Below are 24,788 nucleotides of genomic sequence, written 5' to 3' on the forward strand. Positions count from 1 at the left end.
GCCGGTAGTTAGTCCGGGCAAAAAGATCATCTTTTCCCAAGTTCCTCCATTCATTAATAATGAACGCTACAAAGAGAACTCACAGGGCCAGGACAGCTAATGTCTCAGATTAAACTGATCCCTCTGGGAGGTAAATCCCAGCAACTATATCTTTTCCTTTAGAAGGCAGGTCTTTTTCTGGTTTAGAAAATTAACTCTGAGGAGCTAAATTTAATATTGAAATTTAGAGTAAATTATTACACTATTCATGCTTCTTCATAAAAAAAAAATGAAGTGTTTTGGCTGTGGAATGGAGGAACATATTGTCCTTACCTTCCTGTCCACAAAAACTAAATGCTGTGACTAAAAACTGTGAGACCTCATCAACAGGTTCAGAGCGTGAACATCCAGAGTTTACAGGAGCTGATTAATGCTTTTCCAGGTCCTGATGGTTCAGGAACTGATATTTCAAGTGCTGATGCTTCATTTTCTGCCGGGTCAGTTTTTGATGGCCCTGAAGTTGCTAGTTTGGATACCAGGGATATGCTGCTTTTTCTGGTTCAGTAGTCAGTGAGCAGTCATACACTGAGAGCATTAACCCAGAGAATAAAACAGGGGAGGCAGGTTTTTCTCTGGAGGAGGAGTGAGATGCTGGTGGATAACATTTTTTCTACGAATAATAAAAAGAGGAAACCAAACGAAGAGCGTCAGTCTACTTGTAAAGTGAAGAAAGCTTTTTCTCATACAGTACTGAGTGTCAGCAGTCAGGTGACAGTGAAGGTGATAAGGAGAGTGATGTGGAGTCTCTGGCATCTTCACAGACATGGATTCACCAAAAAGAGTAGATATTGCCTAACAACAATTAAGAGTTTTCTGCAGGACACCAAGGGAGCCTGGAATGATAAAGTGGTCAAAATGTTTCCTGGTTTGCAGCTCCTCCTTGATTCTCTGAGGTTTTTTTTCTGAGAGTTCCAGGAGTCCTGGGAGAGAAAGTTTTCACTAACTAGAAAACTTACCATATTAAAAAACTAGTCCATAGGTCAAAAAACAGTCAGAAGATGATGAATCCAGAATATTCCTTTATTTTTCTTTTAATTTGTTCTTTTGTGTCTGTTTCACTACTGTTTTTCTATGTTATGGGGGTATACATATTGGCAGCTTGAACTGAAATGGGACAAGAGATGATGGGAAAAGGGCTTCTCTTTTCAAGCTGTAAATTCTAAAAAAGTTAGATGTAATTTCTGTTCAAGAGACACAGTATTGCAGATAATGAGGCTTACTGGAGGAGAGAATTGACTGGTTAGTCCTTCTTAAGCCATAAAACCAGCAACAGTGGTGGGGTTGGGATTATTTTTGCCCAAAACTTTATTCCTCAGTCAGTAAAATCTGAAGAAGTCATTAGGGGCCGTTTCTTGAAAATAAGAGCAGTGAATGAAAAAGGAAAAATTGTGTTTATTACTATCTATGCTCCAGTCGTGGGAATAGAGAGTCGTTTTGTTTAGATGTTTTGAATGAAATTATTATTTATAATATAGCAGTGATGAATATTTATATATTGGTGGAGATTTTAACTGTACTGAAGACAGCAGGTTAGACAGGAACTATGCCGAACCTTATGCCGCCTTTCACACTCGCCTGTTTCAGCTCAGGAGCTGTGTGATGTATTCAAAGGTTTTCATGGTTGGCTGTGACAGTACACTTGGGCTCATGCTAAAGACAATTCATTGCTCAAGGCCAGGCTTGGTCATTTTTTTGTTTTGTTTTAAACGTAATTTTAGCATGCTTTGGTGGGGCAGTGGTTAGCCCACACGACCCATGTATGGAGGCCGACACAGGTTCAAATCCGACCTGTGGTCCTTTGCCGCATGTCTTTCCCCCCTCTCTCATGCCCCCTTTCTTGTCAGCCTACTGTCCAAGAAAAACAGCCACCATTGCTGTAAAAAACAACAACATAATTTTAATGTACTTAAAAGCAGTTTTATCAGCCCTGTTGGTTTTTCTGATCACTCACTTGCAACAGTCTCTGTTTTTATAAAGTGTGTGATTGCAAGTAGTGCTTATTGGCATTTTAACACAGCTTTATCAGAAGATAAACATTTTAAAGATACCGTTGGGTTTATTTTGGGGGAAACCATCAGAGCACAAAATCTGATTTTATTCCTTTATGGTGGGGCTTTGCAAAAGTTCTGATAAGACCGTTTTGTCAGCAGTACACTCAGAATGTCACAAAATCCCCGGTGAGTTAATTTAAGGCTCTGGAGTCTAAGGTGTGTTGGGTTGATTGGCTTCTCTAAATTCTCCTTCAGTGTGAGTGTGTGCGTGAATGGTTGTTTGTCTCTCTGTTGCCCTGCGATGGACTGGCGACCTGTCCAGGGTGTACCCCGCCTCTAGCCCATTGACAACTGGAGATAGGCACCAGCACCCCTCACGACCCCATTTGGGATTAAGCATGTTAGAAGATGGATGGATGGATGGATGGATGGATGGATGGATGGATGGATGGATGGATGGATGGATGGATGGATGGATGGATGGATGGATGGATGGATGGATGGATGGATGGATGGATGGATGGATGGATGGATGGATGGATGGAGACTAAGGTGGAGGAGCTCAGGGACTTATTTGAAGCCACAGGAGACCAAAGCCACACTCTGAGACTTGAAGTTAAGAACTCTGCTTTAGGCAACCTGCTGATTGTCTCAGCTTGGGAGGCTCTCGTTAGGTCCCGTTTCCAACATGTAACACACATGGATGTTCCACCTCCCTTTTTCTTTGGTACGGAGCGTAAGAATGGATCAAAAAAATTTTAATCCATGGTTTAAAGGACGACACTGGGCATATGCTGACTGATCATACAGTTATTTGTAAATATGGGGTCAGTTTTTAAAGCAACTTGTTTAAATGTGGGCATAGAGAGGAGCAGGCACTGTCTCAAAGCTTCTACACTGGTCTTCCTCAGGTTTAGCAGCAGAGTACCATAGAGCTGGTAGCAGCTCTGTCTTCAGATGAACTCTATGCAGCTCTGCAGAGGATGCACAGTGGAAAAGCTTCCAGATTAGGTGGTCTACCTGTTGACTTCTATAATTCTTTCTTGTCAGTGGTGGGGGGGACAGCCTTGCTGGAGGGCGTCTGCCACTGACCTGCAGAAGAGCAGTTCTTACTCTGCTACTCAAGAAAGGTGACCTACAGTTTATTAAAAACTGGAGACCTGTTTCACTGCTCTGCTCAGACTATAAGCTCCTCTATAAGATTTTGGCAACAAGGTTGAGCAAAGTGATAAAGAAAATGAATCACTGTGATCAGACATATTGTGTACCTGGCAGGTTGATTTCTGATAACATTGTTGACTTTTTAGAAGCTATATGGCCTGAAAGCTGGAAGCATATCTATTGATCAAGAAAAAGCCTTTGATTGTTTTAAGCCTGACTACATATGGCTCGCATTGAGTGCTTTTGGCTTTGGTCCTGCTTTTATTGATAAAGTTAAAGTTTTGGACTGTTACATTCAGAGTGTGGTAAAGATTAATGGTGGTTCAAGCACTTGTTTTCAACTCAAAAGAGGAATCGGACAAGGTTGTGCCCTCTCTGGCATGCTATATTCTTTAGCTTTTGAGCCCTTGTTACAAAATCTCAGATGTGACCTTCAAGGGTTGACCATTCCAGGTTGTAACACACCTCTAAAGCTGTCAGCCTATGCAGATTACCTTGTCATCTTATTAAATACACAGAAAGATATAGACATGTTGGTTAGAGATTTAGCTCAGTTTGGCTTTTTATCCTCAGGCAAAGTTAACTTGGACAAAACGAAAGCTCTGTGTGTTGGAGGGGACCTGGAGGAACAGCTAAGCTTGCCTGGGGGGTTAATTTGGGAAAGGTGTTTAAATATTTAAGAATTTTTCTAGGTGATCAATCATGTGTCTTAAAAAACTGAGAAAATGTTCTAGATAAGATGAAGGGTCGTTTATTAAGTGGAAGTGGATTTTGTCAAAAATATTCAACAGAGGCAGAGTTCTCATTGCTGCTAATTTGGTTTCTTCCACTTTATGGCATTGTGTATTAAGTGTTGACCCACCACCTGAATTGCTGTCAAAGATCCAGGCTCTTTTTGTGGATTTTTTCTGGGACAAACTGCACTGGGTGCCTAAGTGCGCTGTATTTACCGAAAGACAATGGAGGACAGGGCCTGATCCACTTCAGTAGCATAGGGTGGAGGCCGTTGTCTTACACTACCCTGAATCAGTTAGGTGGACTTGGACCGAACGAATCTTCGTTTCTGATGGGCTTAACGCAGCCTAATATCAATGACCTTCCTGTTTTCTATCGTGGACTGTTCAAGGTGGGGATTTTGCTGAAAAAGAAGAGGCTGGGACACCACAGCTCACTGCTCACCGTTTAGCTGCTTCAAGTCATCTATGGGTCACGGTTTAGTGCAGTTTGTCAGGTTGGGCTAACTCTTCTAAGGCGGTTCCCTCTCTCAAATGTGGTGATTCTGGGACATGTAGTTCAGCTTGCAGGAAAGGGGTTGGACGATGCAGCTCCTCTTGCCTCTTGAAGTGAATTCAATTTGTGTTATCGCTCTGTTACTGAGCAAATAGAGAGAAGCCTGGTAGATCGCGATCGACTGGTTGGGCACCCCTGCTCTAGATAATAATAAATTCTTACTTTTTCATTTGGTAGGGAAATAATAATTAAAACAGTCAGATAAACACAAATAATATTAACATTTTGCCAAAAAAAAAATTGCCATCACTACTTAACACACAGCTATGCCGAGGGAGGGCAGCTGCAGACAGGCTAAAGTTAGCCCTGGCTGTGGTTACCCTCGAAGGTCCGTTGGTTACCGTGGTCCTCTCAGCATTAAAAGCAAAACTGTACTTTCATAGCACAACGGCAACCGAAAAGGGAACTTTTAACTTAAAGCTCTGTAAGCACTACCCTGGAAGCTGCTGCTGCCGCAGTGCACACTGGGACAGCTGTCAATCTCAAGAACGGACAAGTCTGCCCTGATGCATACTTGGTACAGAGGGAGGGACGAGAATACCATCCGGGGAATTTGTCCTGTAAATTGGAACACTACTAGGGCTGAGGCTGATTACAAGGGCGCCCTTTTCCTACAGTAGCATTGTAGTAGCATCGGTTTAGCGTTTCCCCCCATTATGCACCCAGCAAAGCAGCCGCTCTCCATGTCCTTCCTCCTGCTCTCCCGTACCCAATATTTGCTTGCACATGCGCAAATGAGCTCCCGGTACAGATGGCGCTTGTGCGCTCAGAGAACTACGGCTCAGCCCGTGCCCGCTTTAACGGTGAGAAAGCGTATAAATTTAACAGTAAGTAAATAATTCAACTCCTTTGTTTGTGAAAGAAAAGGGGGATATGTGAACTGTAACATTATACTGTTAAAGCAGCTTTTAGTGTTTTTTTTCATAGTTATGTAGCTAAGTGGATGAGTTGGTGATTGTGTATGGCTTGTCAATTTTCAGACATGAAGAGAAAGTCCACAGACATCTGTTCTTAGTTTAAGAAGAGAATTACAGCAGAAGCAGAGAAAGAGATGACAGGGGAGCAACAGATAACCAGTGAGAAGGAGCAAGAGGATGAGGAGAAGAGAGAGGAGTAGGAGCAGGAGGAGCAGGAGGATGAGGAGAAGAGAGAGGAGGAGAATGAGGAGGATGGAGGAGAAGGAGGAGAAGAGAGGAGGAGAAGAAGGAGGAGAAGGAGAGAGAGAAAGATGGAGGAGGAGGAGAAAGAAGGAGGAAGGAGGAAAATGAGGAGAAGAGAGAGGAGGAGGAGAAATAAGGAGGAGGTTGAGGAGAAGAATGAGGACGAGAGAGAGGAGGATGAGGAGGAGAGAGAGGAGGAGGAGGAGGAGAGAAAAGGAGGATGGAGGAGAGAAACAGATCAACCAGCATGATGAGGACACAGAGCCAGCATTACTAAAGAACAGTGATGAGGAAAAGCATCAAACAGCAGCAGACCAGGGACAGTCAGCACCTTTGATGACAGAGGCCTGGCAGAACTCAGTGAAAGCAGGTGTTCCACTTGTTCCTGGACTGGCAGTCATTTTTTGTTTTCAAAAAATGAATAAATGTACAACTTATTTCAAATATAAATAAAACACAACTATTGTTCAACTCAAAATGTTAACTGGTCTATGTCTCTGCACATGTTGGGATCTGGAGAAGTTCCACCTTTCTCCAGCAGAGTTCGCCGCGGATCCTCCTGAGCTGAGCCTTCGACACACCTGAGGCGCATCTCATCATCAGAGGATCCTCCATTATATAACCTGCCTTCAGACCTTGCCTCAACGCCGCAGTGTTTATCCAGTTTGGTTAGCACCTGAGCCTAGCTTCTTCTGAGAACCTTCGTTGCTTCTGATTCCTGATTGGATTCTAATCCCTCTTTGTCTCTGCTTTCAGGAATCCAGTTTCCCTTGTAAGCTCTGGATGAGCTTAACCTGCCGAGCCTGCCCTCTGAGCCAAACCTGAAGACTCTTCTCTGGATTCTCATGCTGCTCTGGACTAAGAGCTGGAAACCCAAAGCCAAGGTCTACCCTCAAGTTAGAAGTAAGACGCTGAAGCGGTTATTGGACTCTGCTGAACTAAACAGTCTCTGGACCCAACAGTTCCTCTCTCAAAGCCAAACCCGGACACCTCAAGGTATAAATCAGAAACTCTCAAACTCAAACTCATCTGCTCCCAAGCTAACTGAACTGTCATCCTCACAGACTCCAGTGAACCTGCCCCCAGGCCTGAACCAGTTCCTGTGTTTATTCCATGTGCTTGTGCTCAATAAACTTGTTAAACCTTTCATCCGTTTCCGTGGTGTTCTGCATACTGGGCTTTTCAGAAACCCTTCAGGACAGCACATTAGATCGGTAGTAACATTAATATTCACACAATAACCCAAAAGATATGAGTAGATGTTTATTTAGATCTTTTTGATAGTTTTCCACAGGCAGTTTTACCACAGCAGTAGAATAAATCCCTGAAATTATGTTTCTGTGTGCCACCCCAAGAATTTAAGAGGCCCTATCTGGCCACCCCTATGAAACATTTCTGCTGTAGGACAGCATCACACTGCCCATTTTGAACAGGACTAAGTTGTTAACCATTTCGTAATTATATCTCATGTCATAGGTCTGTGATACCATTACTTGCCGTGGTTTTCCTTCACCAGGCACATGTAGATTTTTAGGACAAACTGAAGCCATTCGGCTTGGCCATCTCAGGATGTATTGATGGTTTTTCGAGAAGCATAATGTAGCTTGCTTGTGAGGCAGCTAACAAAAATCCATCTGTCATTGCCCAGCATAATATAAACTGTGTCAAGAGTCTTAGAGTGATACCAATGAGACAACGAACAGACCTCGGCAAAAAGAACGGGACCTTGGCAGCAATACACTGTACCCTCCACCATGCACATACGGATTATAATGCTGGGTCATCAAGCCACAGTTACGGATCATCCACACGGAATCAACGCATCAAGACATTGTGGTCTTTTTTCAGAAGAGGAATTAGGGTATATGTCTGTGTTTTTCAGACGTGAAGTACAGTGAAAGCTGTTTATAGTCTGAAATCCATGAAAGCATACTGTTGGGAGCTGGAGAAGTTCCACCTTTCTCCAGCAGAGTCTGCCGTGGATCCTTCTGAGTGAGCCTCCTGCACAGCTGCAGCCCATCAAGATCATCAGAGGATCCACCATATAAGCTGTCTTCAGACCTTGCCTCAACGCCGCAGTGTTGATCCAGTTGGTCAGCGCCTAAGCCTAGACTCTCTGTGTATCTTTATGACTTTGAATCCAGCCAGGATTCTAACCGTTGTCTCTATCTTCCAGGAAACCAGTGTCTCCTCTGTGAAGCTCTGGAAGAGCTAACCTGCCGAGCCGACCCTCTGAGCCAAACCCGAAGAACCATAGAGAACTTCCATGCAGCTCAGGACTAAGAGCTGGAAAACCCAAAGCCAAGGTCTGTTCATTACTAGACATGAGACGCTGAAGCAGCAAGCGGACTCTGCTGATCGATTCCTCTCCAGATCCTACAGTGACTCTCCCAAAGCTAACCTCAAGAACCCTCAAGGTACAATCTGTTATCGTCAAGAAGTAAAGCTCCAACGTGCAACGCTAACTGAACTGTCTCTCACGCAGACTCCGGTGAACCAGTGTCCAGGCCCGAGCCAGAACCAGTACATTCTGTGTGCTTGTGTGAAAATAAACTTGTTGAACTTTTATTACTGTGTCCGTCAGTGGTGTTCTGCATTATTTGGTCACTATTAGAGTACCCATCATGACACATACTAAGTTAAAACAGATTTGTAAAGTACATACAAACTCTTCATGTGAAAAACAAGGTTCTTTAGTAACATACTTGTAAGCTATATGTTAGTTAAGCAAATTTAGCTAGTTTGGCAGTAAGTAATACTATATATCAATTATATTAATTTTAGTATTACACAGAGGTGGGTACAGTACTCAAAAATCCCCATGGAGTAATAAATGTAACCTAATTTTACTGTTTATAAATTAGCAATGAGGTGAAAGCTATTTCTAAACTTGTGGTTTGTTTATTGCTGTCATGGTAGCTCCATATTAAGATGCAATTCATCATTACTGTTGGGCAGAAAACTGTGATTAATAGAATTCAAATTAACCTTTTTATGAATTGATGCTGTGGAGTAAAAAATGAGCACTGAGAGTTGATATGCAAGGAAGAAAAGGTTTTATTTTACTCTGCAGAGGAGAGCAACACGAAACAGCTCCCAGTGTGGCTCTGAGGCTGTAGCATCCTACCCCTGCACATAAGAAGATTCCACACACACACATGAACATTGAGTCTTCCCAAGAAAAACACTTCAGTTCACCACAGGACATAAATTTGTTCAGATAAACATTTCAGTGAACTGTTTCCGTTCACACCAAAAACAGGACGTGAGAATCTTGAACACAATAAGGACATGTTTATCTATGTTTTCCCCTTATCTAACCTAAGGAGGAGACTTCTTTTCAAACCTCATTCCTTTCCCTACATCTCAGCATAAAGAATGGAACAAAGCCTCTAAACAATCACCCCTATTCAGGTGGAGAAAAAAGGCACACTTTAATATTTTATCTCACTAACATTCCACAATGCTCTACTGTAGCGACTATCAACCACCTTTTAGGCGCTTCTGGCTACGGGGAATCTTGGTATTAACACGCTTAAAAAATTATGCCCAAACCAGGAGATAAGTTAGGGGTGTTCCCATTTATTGAAGCAAGCTTGTATATGAACAAACAATCTGAGTTGTGGTCTTTTACAACAAGTAAGATGGAAAGTGTGTGTATGACAGAACTTAACCAGTGAACACTGGCTATTGTGTGCCAAAGAAAGTGGTAAAGACTGTATGACGTTGCGTCACCCAAACCCTTTCTGTCCTCTCACCTCTCACCTTTATAGCTTTCCCCTCTAAACCGCCAGCAGTGGTAGAGTAAAATATAGGTCAGTGTGTCAATCTAAACAAAACACCATCACCAAAACCAAATAAACCAGAAACAAATCATACCTAAACACCAAAAACTACAAATGCCTCCTACACCTACTTTATACAAAGGTGTCTCACAACAGCTGAGAAAATAGCAGATCTAGTTCAACACATCATACTGGTTAATATAGCAGACAGATACTGTAGCAAAATGCACGATAAAAGGATAGTTTTAGACATTCCATTACAAAGCCAACTCTTCCTGATCTACTATGAATTATGCATTACACACAGATCAATCAATCTTTATTACTCCAAAAATACAAAGAACAAAAACAGTCTTCTTTCTATCTTACTTGTTCTAATTTTGGCTTTATTTCTAAGAATTTACCCCTTGGTTACCACTACTTAGGGGTCAAAGTGGGTTTAAATTAACAGGGTTTTGCTGTTAAAAAAAAATACAGAGAAAACCTACTGTTAAAGAAAAATGATTATTTTAGTCTTTAATACAATTAATCTTATGGCATGTGTAAAAGGTATGTTGTATACTCTCCTTTTCTCATATTTCTTATTTTGAACAAGTTTGTGAAGATAACCTTTCCTTGAACCAGATTACTAAATTTAAGTTTGTTCCTGAGAATTTATGGTGAGGCCCCCCGCATTCCACAAGCTGTCTGTGGAAGCTTATCTTGTGTTTTATGACCCTAAGAATTCTAGATGCCAGGACAAGCTTTCCGCCTTTTCTTGTTAAAACAAAGAAGCAAATGACCCCAGATGTTTGCAGTAAATAAGGGGAAGCTCTAGGCAGTGACAGAGGACACTGCCTAGAGCAGTGTCCTCTGACACTGGCCCTTGGAGGACCAAGGGCCAGCCTTATGTGAATAAATTAAATACAAGAGGATAAAGCTTTATACATAGAAGTAAAAAATCAGATTTTGCTCTTGCAAACTCTCCAAAGATGTCTTTTACGTCTTTGCTTTCTTTCCTCCTATGTCAGGTAATGGAATGTATGTCTCTGTTGTTCTGCAGTTTCTGGTGTAGGTTTGTGCATTGTCTTATTTCTAAGTTTATGCATTGTCTTATATTGGATTAAACTCTGTAATTCTGTGACGTCAACACGCAATGTTGGTTTTTATTACCAAACGCAGCTTGCCGGGTGGACCTGGAGAGGGAAGAATGAGAAGCCAACTTTTTTCCAAAGTTAACTATCTTAGAATATTTTCTTCCTTTACAATTGGGGGCTCGTGCCGGTTCTGGAGTCTCGGCGGGCGGCTGTTTGGTCCTGATTGATCCGTTTCGGCCTGACGCTTCGGTGTGGTAAGACAGTATTTGATTATTTTTTTTAGTTGTCTGAAGCGCCGTGTGGTCGGACCGGGGCTGATTTGCTGTGTGCGGCCTCACAGAATTCAGAAGCTGCAGAGGTAGATAGAATCCCTCCTAAAAGAGTTGGTTGTTTAAGGATTTGAATAAATACACATTACAGGGAACTGTGGCTAGTTCAAAACAGAGCCTTTACGTTAACTCTGACTTAAGCTGGGTTTTTTAAAAGAAGGTTTTATTGATTGATTAATTAATGAATTGATTAATTAATAAAGATTAATTTATTCTTTACCCTGAGGAACAATGCCTGTGCCTCTAAAAAAGAATTTCGGGTGTCTGTGTATTAATTAGCAGGGGCTTGTATCAGCCCGGAGATTTCGACTCATCTCCAGTGGACTTATAATTATTTGGGTTAATTGGATCGAGTTGTATCACTCATGGAAAAGGACTAATAGCTGGTTAATTGGACCGAGTTGTATCACTCGTGGAAAATAAAGGACTAATAGCAGGTTGGATCACCTTTCTTTGGCACCCTTAATCGGGTTGCTTATAGTATAAAGGACTAAAATAAATTATATGATTTAATACGGGTTCAATCGCTCTCCCCAGCTGAAAAAGAAAAAAACCTTTTGTCACTGGGCGGATTGAGTGATCGAATAAACTAAATTGAGGCTTATTTTCGCCTCGAGCTTGACCCAGCTCTGAAGTGTAGGACTGAGAAGTTGAAATGAGAATAAAAGGGGTTTGTAACAGTGAAGTTGGAAAATTAAAAGATGCGTCATACATTCTTTTCGCCGGCACCTGACATTTTCTTTTCTTTTCTGTCTTTTCTTGACTGAACTACGACGTTGTCTAAGTTTCTGTGTTTTGTATGTTTCTTTGTGTTTGTGTGCGTGCTTGGCTGCGGGTTGATCTATTGCTGTGTGTCTGTCTCCCCCCGTTATACAGTACTGTATGTTCCACCACGCGCTGCTGTCTATTCGTCTGTGTCTGAATTGTGCTGAGATTGTGCGGAAGTGATTTGTGTTTCAAGATTGTGTTATGAAATATTGTCAAATATTTTTGCTGGATGGTGTATTACTAACTTTCTGTTAAAATGTGCTTCTGTGGGACAGAGGTGTCTCCATTTGGGTTACAAGTTGTGTTTCACAGCAGGGGGACTGATTGACCCCCCTTATTTGCATTTTGGGAGTGCTTCAGTTCTGTGCTATTTCCAGCTCACGCTTTCAGGATTCTTGGATTTTGATGTGAATTGCTTTTAGGACTGTGTTTTGTGTTGAGAAGAAAAGTACAAAATAACAGATTTACAGATGTTTTTACTTTCTCAGTGGGTGAAATGTGTTGCATCAGTTCCAGGCTGGAGCACTGGAATGATCCAATTGTTTTTTTATAATATTGTAACACTGACAATCACTTCAATTTCTAGGTTTCCTGACACAGGAGGGAACACCCTCACTGATCGGAACAAGACAACAAAAATGAGAACATATGGATGTTTTTCTGCTTGACAGTGTTTTCTACACTGGTAATGTGGGACATGTTGAAACACTAATGAATGACTTTGTTTCTTGTAGGACGATCTTCGTGTGCAGCACATTTCGCATATTACATGACCACATGAACGGTTTTTAGGTTTTCTTACAGGGGGTCTAGGTAGCCATTTAATAACAGTGGGCTATCATGAAATACGGTTGTGTGTATAATATGGAGTTTTTAAAAAAGGTTCACTCAAAACTGAACAATATTAGAACTATTGGATAATTATCTCTTTTTATTTATTTTTTTTTTCAACCATGGTGTTATAATATTTGTGTTTAAGACTTTTACAGGATGAATTTTGGTTTGAGATCTGGGGTAACATCCTGCATCTTTCTTACAATGGGGTGTTGATGAGTCTGCTTGAGTGTGAATGAGAGTGAATGTGGAGGCAGATGGCCTTTGATGGGTTTTAGGATGGTCTGTGTAAATATGACCTCAGTTTAGCTGTGTGATATTTTTCTTATTTTAAACTATTTAGGGACACTGAAGGTTTTGTTTCATAAATATGTTTTTATTACTGCTTTAAGGGACAATTTTAAGGTAATGACGATTACATATTTTGGTGTCACAATCTGGTTGAAGCTGAATCATCTGCTTGTGCAGTGAAATTAATATGAAACGAGAATTCAGCCTTGGCTTAAAGCAGATAAATGTAGTTATTAGGAAACTGTGTTATCCACTTTGACTAATAACACTAACAGACTAACATAAATTCTAACTAAATAAACATGGTTTATATTTCTTATGGGTAACTGATTGGACATGTTGAAATTTTAGCATAATGGGGGAAAGTTCTTCCATTTTTGTTTTTCCACCTCTAAATTGTTTTTCTTTTGGAAATATGAAAACACAGGGGGATGTTACAAAGATAAGATATTACGGATGGAACTTAGAAATTTACATCATCTCAGTCTAGTTTGAATACTAGATGGAAGATTTGGAGAAATCGTGGAACATCTTATGATATTTTGGTTTTTCAGCAAATTATTATATAACAGTGACATAGATTTCAAATTGTTTTCAAAATGATAATTTTATTATATCAACAGGGGAGAAGGAGGAGTAAACCCTAATTCCTGGTAATTTTTTGGATATGGTTAATGGTACATTAGTTAATCAATAATTTTGATTTTTTTTCATTCAACAATAGTGAATTATGGATTTCTTTAATGTAGAGTCATATGGCCTTCCTGCTTTGCTAAAATATGATGTATGTGATATAGAAGCTTCTACTAAATTAGATTTGATCATCTAAAATTGAACGATTTCAAATAACATCTATGCCATGTTTATTTACATTGAAAATTGTTGATAGTTTTCTGCATCACTGCTGACTTTGATTATATACAGTTGGGTGTAAATTGTTAATTTTGAGGAAAATTTTGGTTAAAACTGCTATGGAATTCAAATAAAATGTAAATAATTTCTGAAATTTTAAAATAGGACTTTGTCTTGAAGCGTGGGACAATGATAAGGATGTTTGGTATTTAGTAGAACAATATGAAATTCATAACTATTTGAAAAAGTGCAATTCAATCACAACTTTTATTGGTATCAGTACTAGGACATTTTATAGTTTATTCTAATTCTTTAATGACTTTGTGAGGGTTGTGATTTTAGAATTTGTAGTTGATATTTGGCACAAGCAGAGTGAATGTCATCGAGGTATTGACGTTTATTGATTTTGAACAGTAAGTGTCATTATTTTCTTAATTCTGGCACATCCGATCGTGGACTATTTTAACAAATTTCTATGTTTATTCTTTTTGCAGTTCAGGATTTGGGGGCAGTTGGCCGTTTGTGCTATAACAACAACAAATCTAGAGCCACATGGGAGGATGCATCACAAGATAAATTTTATTTATAATAGTGAAAGTAACAAAATGTGGCAAATATAAGTTTTGCTTTTTAATTACTTTGTATTATTTTTTTCTCTGGCAGTTCTCCTTCCTTCTGACTTGATGGCAATCTTGGGGGAAGGGTCTTTTAAGCTCAGAGATCATGGGAAGATGTATTTGAAGGGATCTTCTTGATTACCGCATCAGGCCGCTGTTGTTGCTGAACAAAGACATGATGATGCTGCACTGTGCCCATCTTCTGCTGGACTGTTGTATGAAAGCCAAACGCTGTTGAGCGATTACGAAGGTCAGTGAAGGCGAACTGTTCTCCTCCTGTCACGTGAGGGCAAAGTGCTGCTCACAGGACTTGGTAACAGATGTCTCTTTTGAGTGTTATTTTTCCTACCTGACTGAAAACAAAAGGGACTCAAGCGTTATCTGGTGGAGTCTTTTATGGCTGGGAATCAGCAGTGAGTCGGGACCACAAAGATCATAGCCTTTTGTCCAAACCCAGACGGGGGTTTCAGTAGATGACTGGTCTGCTGGTTTCTATGTCCTGCTCTGTCGACCACGAAAGGCTGACCAAAGTTCATCAAAGCGGGACTGTATCCAGATGTTTCTGCACTGCTGGAATGACTGCTATTCTGGACACCTTCTGATTCAGCAGATAAAGAATTGGGGCATGGCAAGTCGCTCAGCGGTGGTCCTGTTGTGTGTTCTCATGTTTGATCCTGGATTCTCACCTCTGATCATGTGACCTGGGCGCCAAAGCCCACTCCTGGGGTTCTCTTCAGTCTGCAGGTTGGAGACGAAATGGGTGCCAACAAAACTTGGTAGTGGTGAATAAGTTCTTTTCTTTACATTTTTGTAGTGTGTGATGCCATTGTTCTCTTCTTATTTTAGTTATAACACTGATGCGCCCTGCTGTCTTCATGTCCTGAAGCCCTGCAGTGTAATTCTAAGTGTTGAGGACACCCCATCTCCTGGGGTCAGAGGTTTTACGATGCAGTTAGGGGTTGGTGTGCACCAACTGTTACGACACTGCATTCCTCCATGGTTTTTACTCTGTTTGTCTCACAAAATGCTAGTGTGTCTTTTTTCCCCTTTCCCGCCTGACAAAATTGGGGGAAAGGGGCTAACTTATTTTCAAATTTCCCTTTTTTTTTAACTATGGAATTGCATTTTGGGGTTTACGCTTCTTTTACTAATTTTAAAATGACTAAAATTTTTTTTTACATAGTACAGGGGGCTACCATTCAGTTTTAAAAATAAATTTAAATTTAAAGGGGGAAATTTTAAAAAATTTAAAGGGGTTAAAAAATGGTTTTATGGGGTGGCTATTGAGCTTACTGAGCAAATTTACACCAAGTTCTGTTTTTGAAATTTTATAAATTTAAAACAAAAATTAGAATTCTTTGCTTGGAGGTTTTGGGGGATTGGGGAAACAGAAATTTGGGGCACCATGTTTGAAAAATTTCATCCAACTGTGTTTTCATGGGCTAAAAGTTGGGGGTGGGGTGGGGGGGGTTTACTTCAATGAGTTTGGGGGTGGGGGGGTTTTTATTGGGGGGGGAAATTTTATGGGCAGGGGGGGAAAATTTGTTCTGTTATAGGAAACAGGGGGGGGCCCATGAATGGGGGAATTGGGGCTTGAAAGGGGAAGGGGGTTTTTAAATTTGGATCTTTTCTTTAAATTTTGGGAAAAAAAGGATGGGGTTTTTTGGGGGTTTAAATTCCAAAATACAAAAATTTTTAATGTTTCTTTTGGTGTATTGCAGCATTTAAAAATGAGAACATTTTGGATTTTTAAAAATTAAGTAAAAATTTTACGAAATTGGGGGGGAATATTTTTTTTAAACAAAATATTGCCTTTTAAATAATTTAATTAAAATGGGTTTCTTAAATAAGGGGAAGGGTTTTTTTTTTTGGAAAAAATTCATCTTTTTATCTTAAATGTTTTTTAAATTAAAGTTTTTTTTCAATTTTTTAAATAAGAAAATCAGGGAAAGGGCTAACTAAAGATTTACCCTCAAATTTTTAAAAATTTTTTTGTTTATTTGAATCTCTTCCAAAACTGAAAAAGGCCAATTTTAAATTGATAAACAATTTTAAAAAGGGTTTAAAACATTATTCAATTAAATTTTTAAAATTGGGTTTTTAAAAGAATAAATGGATTTTTTTTTTAAAAAGGTAAAAATGATTGAAATTTTTTTTGGGGGTTTAAAACTATGATTGGGAAAAAAGTAGGTCCCTTTTTTTATATTTTGTGACAAGGTTTTAAATATACTCATGTAAGAAGGGTGATCATTTTTTAAAAATTTTAAAAAAAAAGAAAAAAATGATTTATTGAAATTAAATTGGTCCCAAATTGGGGGGATTTACAAATTTTAAAAAAATTAGGAAATGCTTTTTAAAATACGTTTTAAGTTTTTTGGGTTCAACGGGGAAAAGGAAACCCTTTTTTTTCATGTAAGCCTTATATAAAAAAGGGGGGCAAAAGGAAATTTATAAAATACAGCCCAAAGGGAGTAGATTTATAATACAAAAGGAAGACAGTAAAGCTGTCATAAAGTGTAGGATCAATCATTAACCAATCTACAGGGTTCTCCCCATATGAGCTCCAGACAAGACGGATGTTTCCAGGACCTGTTACCCGCATTCCAGGATGGAAAGGTAAGCTTGCACATTTATCTCATAAAGATTTCTTCAATGAGTTACAGGTCCTGGCAGCAGAATTTACAAAATACCAGACGACACTGGAACGTCCAGGCTCGGGATCAGTTGGGGAAATCGACTGGGTGCGCATGAAGGTCATCAAAAGAAAGTGGTCTGAACCTCGCTTCGCCAGACCATACCGAGTCGTGGAGAGGACATCTCATGCTGTCCGTCTACAAGGGAAAGGAGCCACGGCGCACGCTGCAGGGCATACAGGAGAATCTACAGTCTCAACCTGCGGTTGAGGAGTGTCTGAGGGCCATCACAGCGCGGAGGAGGATCTGCATTTCCGGGCAGAAGTCTGCCAAAACCACTTCATTTTCCTGAATTATAAGGCTTAAAAGGCCCGGATAGGCACAATAATCCTGTTCCGGTGTCCTTCCATTGAGAAAAGGAGATTGCACCCTCTCCTTAAACTCACTGTTAAATTGGCATAATACTCCAATTTTCAGTGAGCAACGGACACTCAGGTGAAAACCTGAGGTTTACAACTGAGGAGGAACACGTGAAGGATCAGGCTACAAGATCACCATTAACTTATCTTCTTTTTATTGCGTGTTTTCGTTTTTTGCGAACTCTTCAAGAACATTCGTTTCTTTTTGCGCGTATTTTTGGATCGTTTCCTGACGCAGAATTCATATTCATTTTTGAAAGACTATCGAAGGAGCATAGAGACGAACTCTAACTTCTTATTGTTGAATTGTGAAAAAAAAGAAAAAAAAAGGTCTTTTGTAATTTTTATGTGTTTATGATGTATTTTTTTTTATGTTGTTATTGTTTTGTATTGACAAATTGTAATTTTTGTGGCGAGTATTGTCTTTTATGTCTGCTGAGCATTTTTTAGTAATTTCGAGATATCTTACTCTGGTTTTCTAATTTTATACTTGGGCTGGTATTTCTATTGTGTGTTTTCTTCTATTGACATAACTGAGTTTTATGATTTTTCATGTTTGATAAGTGAAATGTATTTTTAGTTTAGTTTTTACTGGTTAAAATTTTGTGGTTCATCAGGTGAGTATTAAATTGTTGGACAGCGCAAGAAACATTTGATAAGTTAAGATAATGGAGTTCAGCTTCAGACACATGACCTGGCAGTGGAACTAGGAGGTGCTGTTTAAAAAGGGGACTGTTATATAATTGGGCTAATGTTTTAGTTTTTTAGTATACTAAATAGTTTTTTGGTTCCTCTATTAGAAGGCTTAATCATTTTATTTGTGAGGTCTGTATGTCTCAGACCTCAAAACGGGGACTGTTAAAGAAAAATGATTATTTTAGTCTTTAATACAATTAATCTTATGGCATGTGTAAAAGGTATGTTGTATACTCTCCTTTTCTCATATTTCTTATTTTGAACAAGTTTGTGAAGATAACCTTTCCTTGAACCAGATTACTAAATTTAAGTTTGTTCCTGAGAATTTATGGTGAGGCCCCCCGCATTCCACAAGCTGTCTGTGGAAGCTTATCTTGTGTTTTATGACCCTAAGAATTCTAGATGCCAGGACAAGCTTTCCGCCTTTTCTTGTTAAAACAAAGAAGCAAATGACCCCAGATGTTTGCAGTAAATAAGGGGAAGCTCTAGGCAGTGTCAGAGATGGCGTCTGGTTGGAGGACCAAGGGCCAGCCTTATGTGAATAAATTAAATACAAGAGGATAAAGCTTTATACATAGAAGTAAAAAATCAGATTTTGCTCTTGCAAACTCTCCAAAGATGTCTTGTACGTCTTTGCTTTCTTTCCTCCTATGTCAGGTAATGGAATGTATGTCTCTGTTGTTCTGCAGTTTCTGGTGTAGGTTTGTGCATTGTCTTATTTCTAAGTTTATGCATTGTCTTATATTGGATTAAACTCTGTAATTCTGTGACGTCAACACGCAATGTTGGTTTTTATTACCAAACGCAGCTCGCCGGGTGGACCTGGAGAGGGAAGAATGAGAAGCCAACTTTTTTCCAAAGTTAACTATGTTAGAATATTTTCTTCCTTTACACTACGTAATTGTCTTGTAATGCCATGCCAGTCCAGACCTAAATTGAATGAATACCCTAACTAAAATGTTGACATATTTAAAGGAAACAGAGAAAATGTTTTAATGACAATACCAGGAAACATTTACATCATATCTGAATAGATAGAAACAAAAACTATGAGAAAGAAATATTAATGCACAATTCAACTCCAGGTGGGCTGCGTGACCAAACAGGACGCAGCTGCACAGCTGATACTGCTTAGCTTGTCTAACAGTTTACAGCACAAGGATGCATTTTAAACACGTGACCAACCCCCTAATAATTTTTATTTAGTCTCTTCTCATTGATGAAAACTCAAACCCGTGACTCATCATGCTTTCATTATCAAATATCCATGTTTAGCTCGTCAGTTTTTGTTATTGTCATGAAAAAAAGGAGCATCAAATAAATAATTTTGTCATTGTCATCGTTGACAAAAACAATGCTGGTGAGCACATATATTGTCCATGTTTTTAAGATATCTACAAGCCTCACAGTCTGATTCTCTTTTCAATAAGAAAACAACAGATATGTGTTCATTTTAATCTTTAACTCTTAGAAATGGTCTTTTGAGAAGCCCAGCTTTTTTAACTTATATAAATGTACAAACTGTTGCAATTTTTAGCTGAAAAAGATCTGTATGTGTAACAAACTGATTTTTTGATGGCATCTCTAATTTCTTTAACCAACCAGTCTCCTAACTTTTATTTAAACATATATCGAAGTAGATGCCGATTAAAATTCACTGAGTGCTGCTATGTCTCTCCTCCAAATAATATTTAATATTATAATATTAAAGCGACAGATCCAGCAGTATTTCACCCAGAGGTGGGACTCGAGAGCAGCGGGAGTGCGATGGAAAAAAAGGACTGAAAACGCTCTGAACACAGACAGCTGCACCCAACCCCAGTTACTGTTAGCTAAAGTAAATCAGCGGAAAGGGGGAAAAAAGCAGAAATTAATAGTGGGGACTGTCCCCTCCATGCCATGGGTCCACACGAGCCCTTCAGAAGGTTACGCCAGTGCCCACACATCTTGCAAGGGATTACATAATCACACTGCAAATTCACACTACAAAGGTGAGAATGACCCCTAACTTCAGCATGGCAGGGAAAAAGGCATACAGTACCTACAAATCAGCCTCACATAAGCTCAAAGTGCACAGAAGCATGTGGTGGAGAAGAGAAAAATCGATCATGCTCAAAATATGCCTTCTAAAAGAACATCCAGCTGGCTGCAGACACATAACTGTAAAAAATGTATGCGATTCTGGGTTGACAAGAGTAACAGGTCACTGGTGCAATTGTAGTCTTTTATATACAATGTGTAAATATCCATAACAGGTCATCAACCCACAGACCCAGTATAGACATGATTTGGACGTTCATCATATGTCTTATGTTTAGTGAGAAGAGCACCAAATAATAACGAAAAAAACCCACTTCTTATCAGACAAGCGTTGTTCGATCCAACAGTGTCTCTTAAACCATAAATAATCAATAATCCACAAATTTGTAAAACAGTTCTACATAGTTTCATAAATTATTAGTGTGTTATTATCTTCAAATAATTTGAGCTATTTTGTACTTTTCAACAAGTAGTTTGAAACTTTTTAAAAAAAAACTACAAACAAAACATTATTTTTTAGACAGTTTTACAATAAACTATTTTAATCTGACATCAACAAAAGCACAAAATGAAAGTCCTTCATTGTACAGAACAGCATTCTATTTTCACTTTGAGACATCTAAAACTATTAGGAGTTTTACAGTAAAAAAGATAAGATAGTTATAATAATGAGATTTATTTATACATTTTGATGGATTTCTCTCGTATTTTATAACAATATAAAACAAGAACTTTTTTTCTGTTCACATAGTCAGAAACAAAAAAACACTAAAAGTGATATGATGACTTTGAGTGTCATAAATACTTGTGTTTTGCCGCTGGTCTTTGAAAAAAAAGATGATAGTCCTACATCGTACAAAACTATATCATATTTTTCAAGTGAAGGTAGGGTTATTATAGTAAAACAAATATATATTTTATGCAGTTATGGAAGTGAGATATATTTACACATTATGATGAACTCCAGTGGCATTTTATTACAGTATAGAACAAGACTGTTCTCTGATCACATAGTAAAAAGCAAATGACCACTAAAGGTGGTATGATGATTATCACTATCATAAATTCTTGAGTTTTCCCACTGATGCAATAATACAACATCTCCGATCTCTAACAGCAATGTAACAGCCTTTGATGGGTTAACAACATAAGAAGGCTGATGCTCATATGCAATAAAAACAGGATTTCCATTCTTGACCAACACAGCAGCTGTAGGATGTGACGCATGCCCACCTCCATATAAGTAGAATTCAAAGTGATAGGCTCCTCTCACAGGTGCAATGAAGAAACCTGTGAAACAAAATGTTTCTATTATGATTTTGACTGTAAATGTGTTTACATAAAGATACACGAACCAGATTTATGTCAGTATTTGTAAAGAGAATGTTGGAGTACCTGTGTTTGGGTTGTAGGCATTGCCAATATTTGCAACAACATTCCTGAAGACTAGAGGTCTCTGTGTGTTAAATGGTCCAATATTTCCTGATCCTGAGGCCAGCAGGGAAGCAGAGAAAGCCACTCGTTTCTCTGTCAGAAATTGAATATAGTTAAAATCAAAAAGATATCTTTAGAAACAATCATACATTTAGACATTTTTACTCAAATTGTCTTTGTTGCAGCTAAAATAATGTTTTACAAGAAAACCAACCAAGTACCATCTTTGGATAAAAAGAGATGTTCAAATAACTTAATGGACAAGCTGAAAAAAGGTATTTAACTTCATTCATGTTGCAGGACATTATGAAATATACATATTTTTTAATATTATTTTTTCCAAACCTTTTCCTTCCGTTCTTAGCCACTCCAGTTGGAGCTCAGTGTTGTTTGCCCTGGCTTTAACTGAGGTCAGTTCTTCTGCCTGAGCTGTAAATTTATCTAAAAAAAGAAAAACAAAAAGAATCTAAAAAAAAAATAAAACATGTTTCTCTTTCATTCTCCAAAGTAGCATATAATCATCAAGAATACAAGCTCATAAATACAAATACATAAATACAATGGCCTCTTGCCATTGATATTTTAGAAACTGTTAAATCAACCAGGTTTGCCCTCAATATAGACTGCATATAAGCAACACTATTTACAAACATTTCAGTAAACTGACTGTTTATCTATTATTATCTATTTTGTAAAACCATCACCTAAGATTATTTACTCTTAGAATAATGTAATAAATACCTTGATACTGCTGCTCCAGCATTCTTAATTTTGCTACTTGTACTGAAAAACAAACCAACAACAATAAATTGAAGAAACAATTCTGTGATAATATCAGGTGCTTGCTTTTTATGTTATATTTACCTTGGTACTGTTCTTTCAACAACTCTATTTCTGTTGTCTTAGCTGTTTGCAGAAGTAAAATGAAAAACCTTTGAATGAGATGCCATTTACAAAAAAACAAGAAGATTTTTTAAAGCTTTGGTTTTCTTAGTTAACATACCTTCATTATCCCTCTGTAAGTACTCCACGCTAACCTTGAGTCCACCCAAAGAGGCGCTCATCTCTCTCAGCACAGCATTGATGTCCTGTGTACATCTTTGTTGGGGGTCAGAGATGTTTTCTGTCTGTGATTCAGTTTGCCTTGAATGAATCTCTGAGTCTGACTGAAGCAAAGCTGCAGAAAAAGAGCAGATTAGAAGAAACAACTGCAAAATCATTACGTTCTCCATTCTTATCCTTGTGTATTTAAAGTCCCCTAAAGTTTTGGTTCTTTGTTGATGCAACCCTTAAATACTCTCAAAGTTTGATTAATAATTACCCTTTTTCAAGCCAGAACAAACACTACAGGTGCTGGTCATAAAATTAGAATATCATGAAAAAGTAGATTGATTTCAGTAATTCCATTTAAAAAGTGAAACTTGTATATTATATTCATACATTACATACAAACTCATATATTTCAGATGTTTATTTTGTTTAATTTTGATGATTACAAATGACAACAAATGAAAATCTCAAATTCATCATATCAGAAAATTAGAATATTGTGAAAAGGTTCAAAATTGATGGCCCCTGGTGCCACACTCTAATCAGCTAATTAACTCAAACCACCTGCAAAAGCCTTTAAATGGTCTTTCAGTCTAGTTCTATAGGCTACACAATCATGGGGAAGACTGCTGACTTGACAGTTGTCCAAAAGACGACCATCGACACCTTGCACAAGGAGGGCAAGACACAAAAGGTCATCGCTAAAGAGGCTGGCTGTTCACAGAGCTCAGTGTCCAAGCACATTAATAGAGAGGCGAAGGGAAGGAAAAGATGTGGTCGAAAAAAGTGTACAAGCAAGAGAGATAACCGCACCCTGGAGAGGATTGTGAAACAAAACCCATTCAAAAATGTGGGGGAGATTCACAAAGAGTGGACTGCAGCTGGAGTGAGTGCATCAAGAACCACCACACACAGACGTATGAAAGACATGGGTTTCTGCTGTCGCATTCCTTGTGTCAAGCCACTCTTGAACCACAGACAGCGTCAGAAGCGTCTTGCCTGGGCTAAAGAGAAACAGGACTGGACTGCTGGTGAGTGGTCCAAAGTCATGTTCTCTGATGAAAGTAAATTTTGCATTTCCTTTGGAAATCAAGGTCCCAGAGTCTGGAGGAAAAGAAGAGAGGCACTTCATCCACGTTGCTTGAAGTCCAGTGTAAAGTTTCCACAGTCAGTGATGGTTTGGGGTGCCATGTCATCTGCTGGTGTTGGTCCATTGTGTTTTCTGAGGTCCAGGGTCAACGCAGCCACATACCAGGAAGTTTTAGAGCACTTCATGCTTCCTGCAGCTGACCAACTTTTTGGAGATGCAGATTTCATTTGTGCCTTTTGTTCACAGTGCCAAAGCTACCAGTACCTGGTTGAAGGACCATGGTATCCCTGTTCTTAATTGGCCAGCAAACTCTCCTGACCTTAACCCCATAGAAAATCTATGGGGTATTGTGAAGAAGAAGATGCAATACACCAGACCCAACAATTCAGAAGAGCTAAAAGCCACTATTAGAGCAACCTGGGCTATCATAACACCTGAGCAGTGCCACAGACTGATCGACTCCATGCCACGCCGCATTGCTGCAGTAATACAGGCCAAAGGAGGCCCAACTAAATACTGAGTGCTGTACATGCTCATACTTTTCATGTTCATACTTTTCAGTTGGCCAACATTTCTATAAATCCTTTGTTTTTATTGGTCTTCAGTAATATTCTAATTTTCTGATATGATGAATTTGAGATTTTCATTTGTTGTCATTTGTAATCATCAAAATTAAACAAAATAAACATCTGAAATATATGAGTTTGTATGTAATGTATGAATATAATATACAAGTTTCACTTTTTAAATGGAATTACTGAAATCAATCTACTTTTTCATGATATTCTAATTTTATGACCAGCACCTGTATAAATGTATTTGTCATAGACAAGACTTGTTTAATTGGGCTTGTTCTATCAAAAGGCAGAATCTTTTGTCAAGGATAATATTTTATGGGCAGACTCACATGCGCTTGTATAAAGTATAATCTCCATTTTCACTATCTATGAATGAGGTTCTTGTTAGAGTGATAACTATTCTGTGTTTCAACCAGAAGGGTCATAAACTTTTATGACCTCCTGTAGGTCATGAGGCAGAATCACACGGATGTGTGACTTCCATCCAGCCAGTTGGTCAATTCACACTATCTTGTTACCTGCATCCTCCCAGACAATGATTACTGGCTCTTCTGTTTTAGGCCCGCCTGTTTGATGTTGTAAACTGTTAATAAAAGGTTTTGCCATGAAGGGATCTGTGGGAGAAGGTGATGGCTTTCCAAGCCAGCATTCTTCT

General features: G+C 38.8%; 1 protein-coding gene across 1 annotated transcript; it reads right to left on the reverse strand.

Moving 5' to 3' along the window:
- Window positions 1–20,678: 20,678 nt before the first annotated feature.
- LOC119777392 (complement C1q-like protein 2) lies at window positions 20,679–22,592 on the reverse strand (the record flags this gene model as incomplete). The annotated part of the gene is made up of 6 exons (XM_038276253.1): window positions 20,679–21,271; window positions 21,377–21,508; window positions 21,761–21,856; window positions 22,157–22,198; window positions 22,280–22,321; window positions 22,419–22,592. Coding segments are annotated over 6 exons (770 nt in total), but the record flags the coding sequence as incomplete, so codon positions are not given.
- Between the last annotated feature and the right edge of the window lie 2,196 nt (window positions 22,593–24,788).

This window comes from Cyprinodon tularosa, unplaced genomic scaffold, assembly GCF_016077235.1.
Source record: "Cyprinodon tularosa strain WSP-4 unplaced genomic scaffold, ASM1607723v1 ctg1231, whole genome shotgun sequence".
NCBI lineage: Eukaryota > Metazoa > Chordata > Actinopteri > Cyprinodontiformes > Cyprinodontidae > Cyprinodon > Cyprinodon tularosa.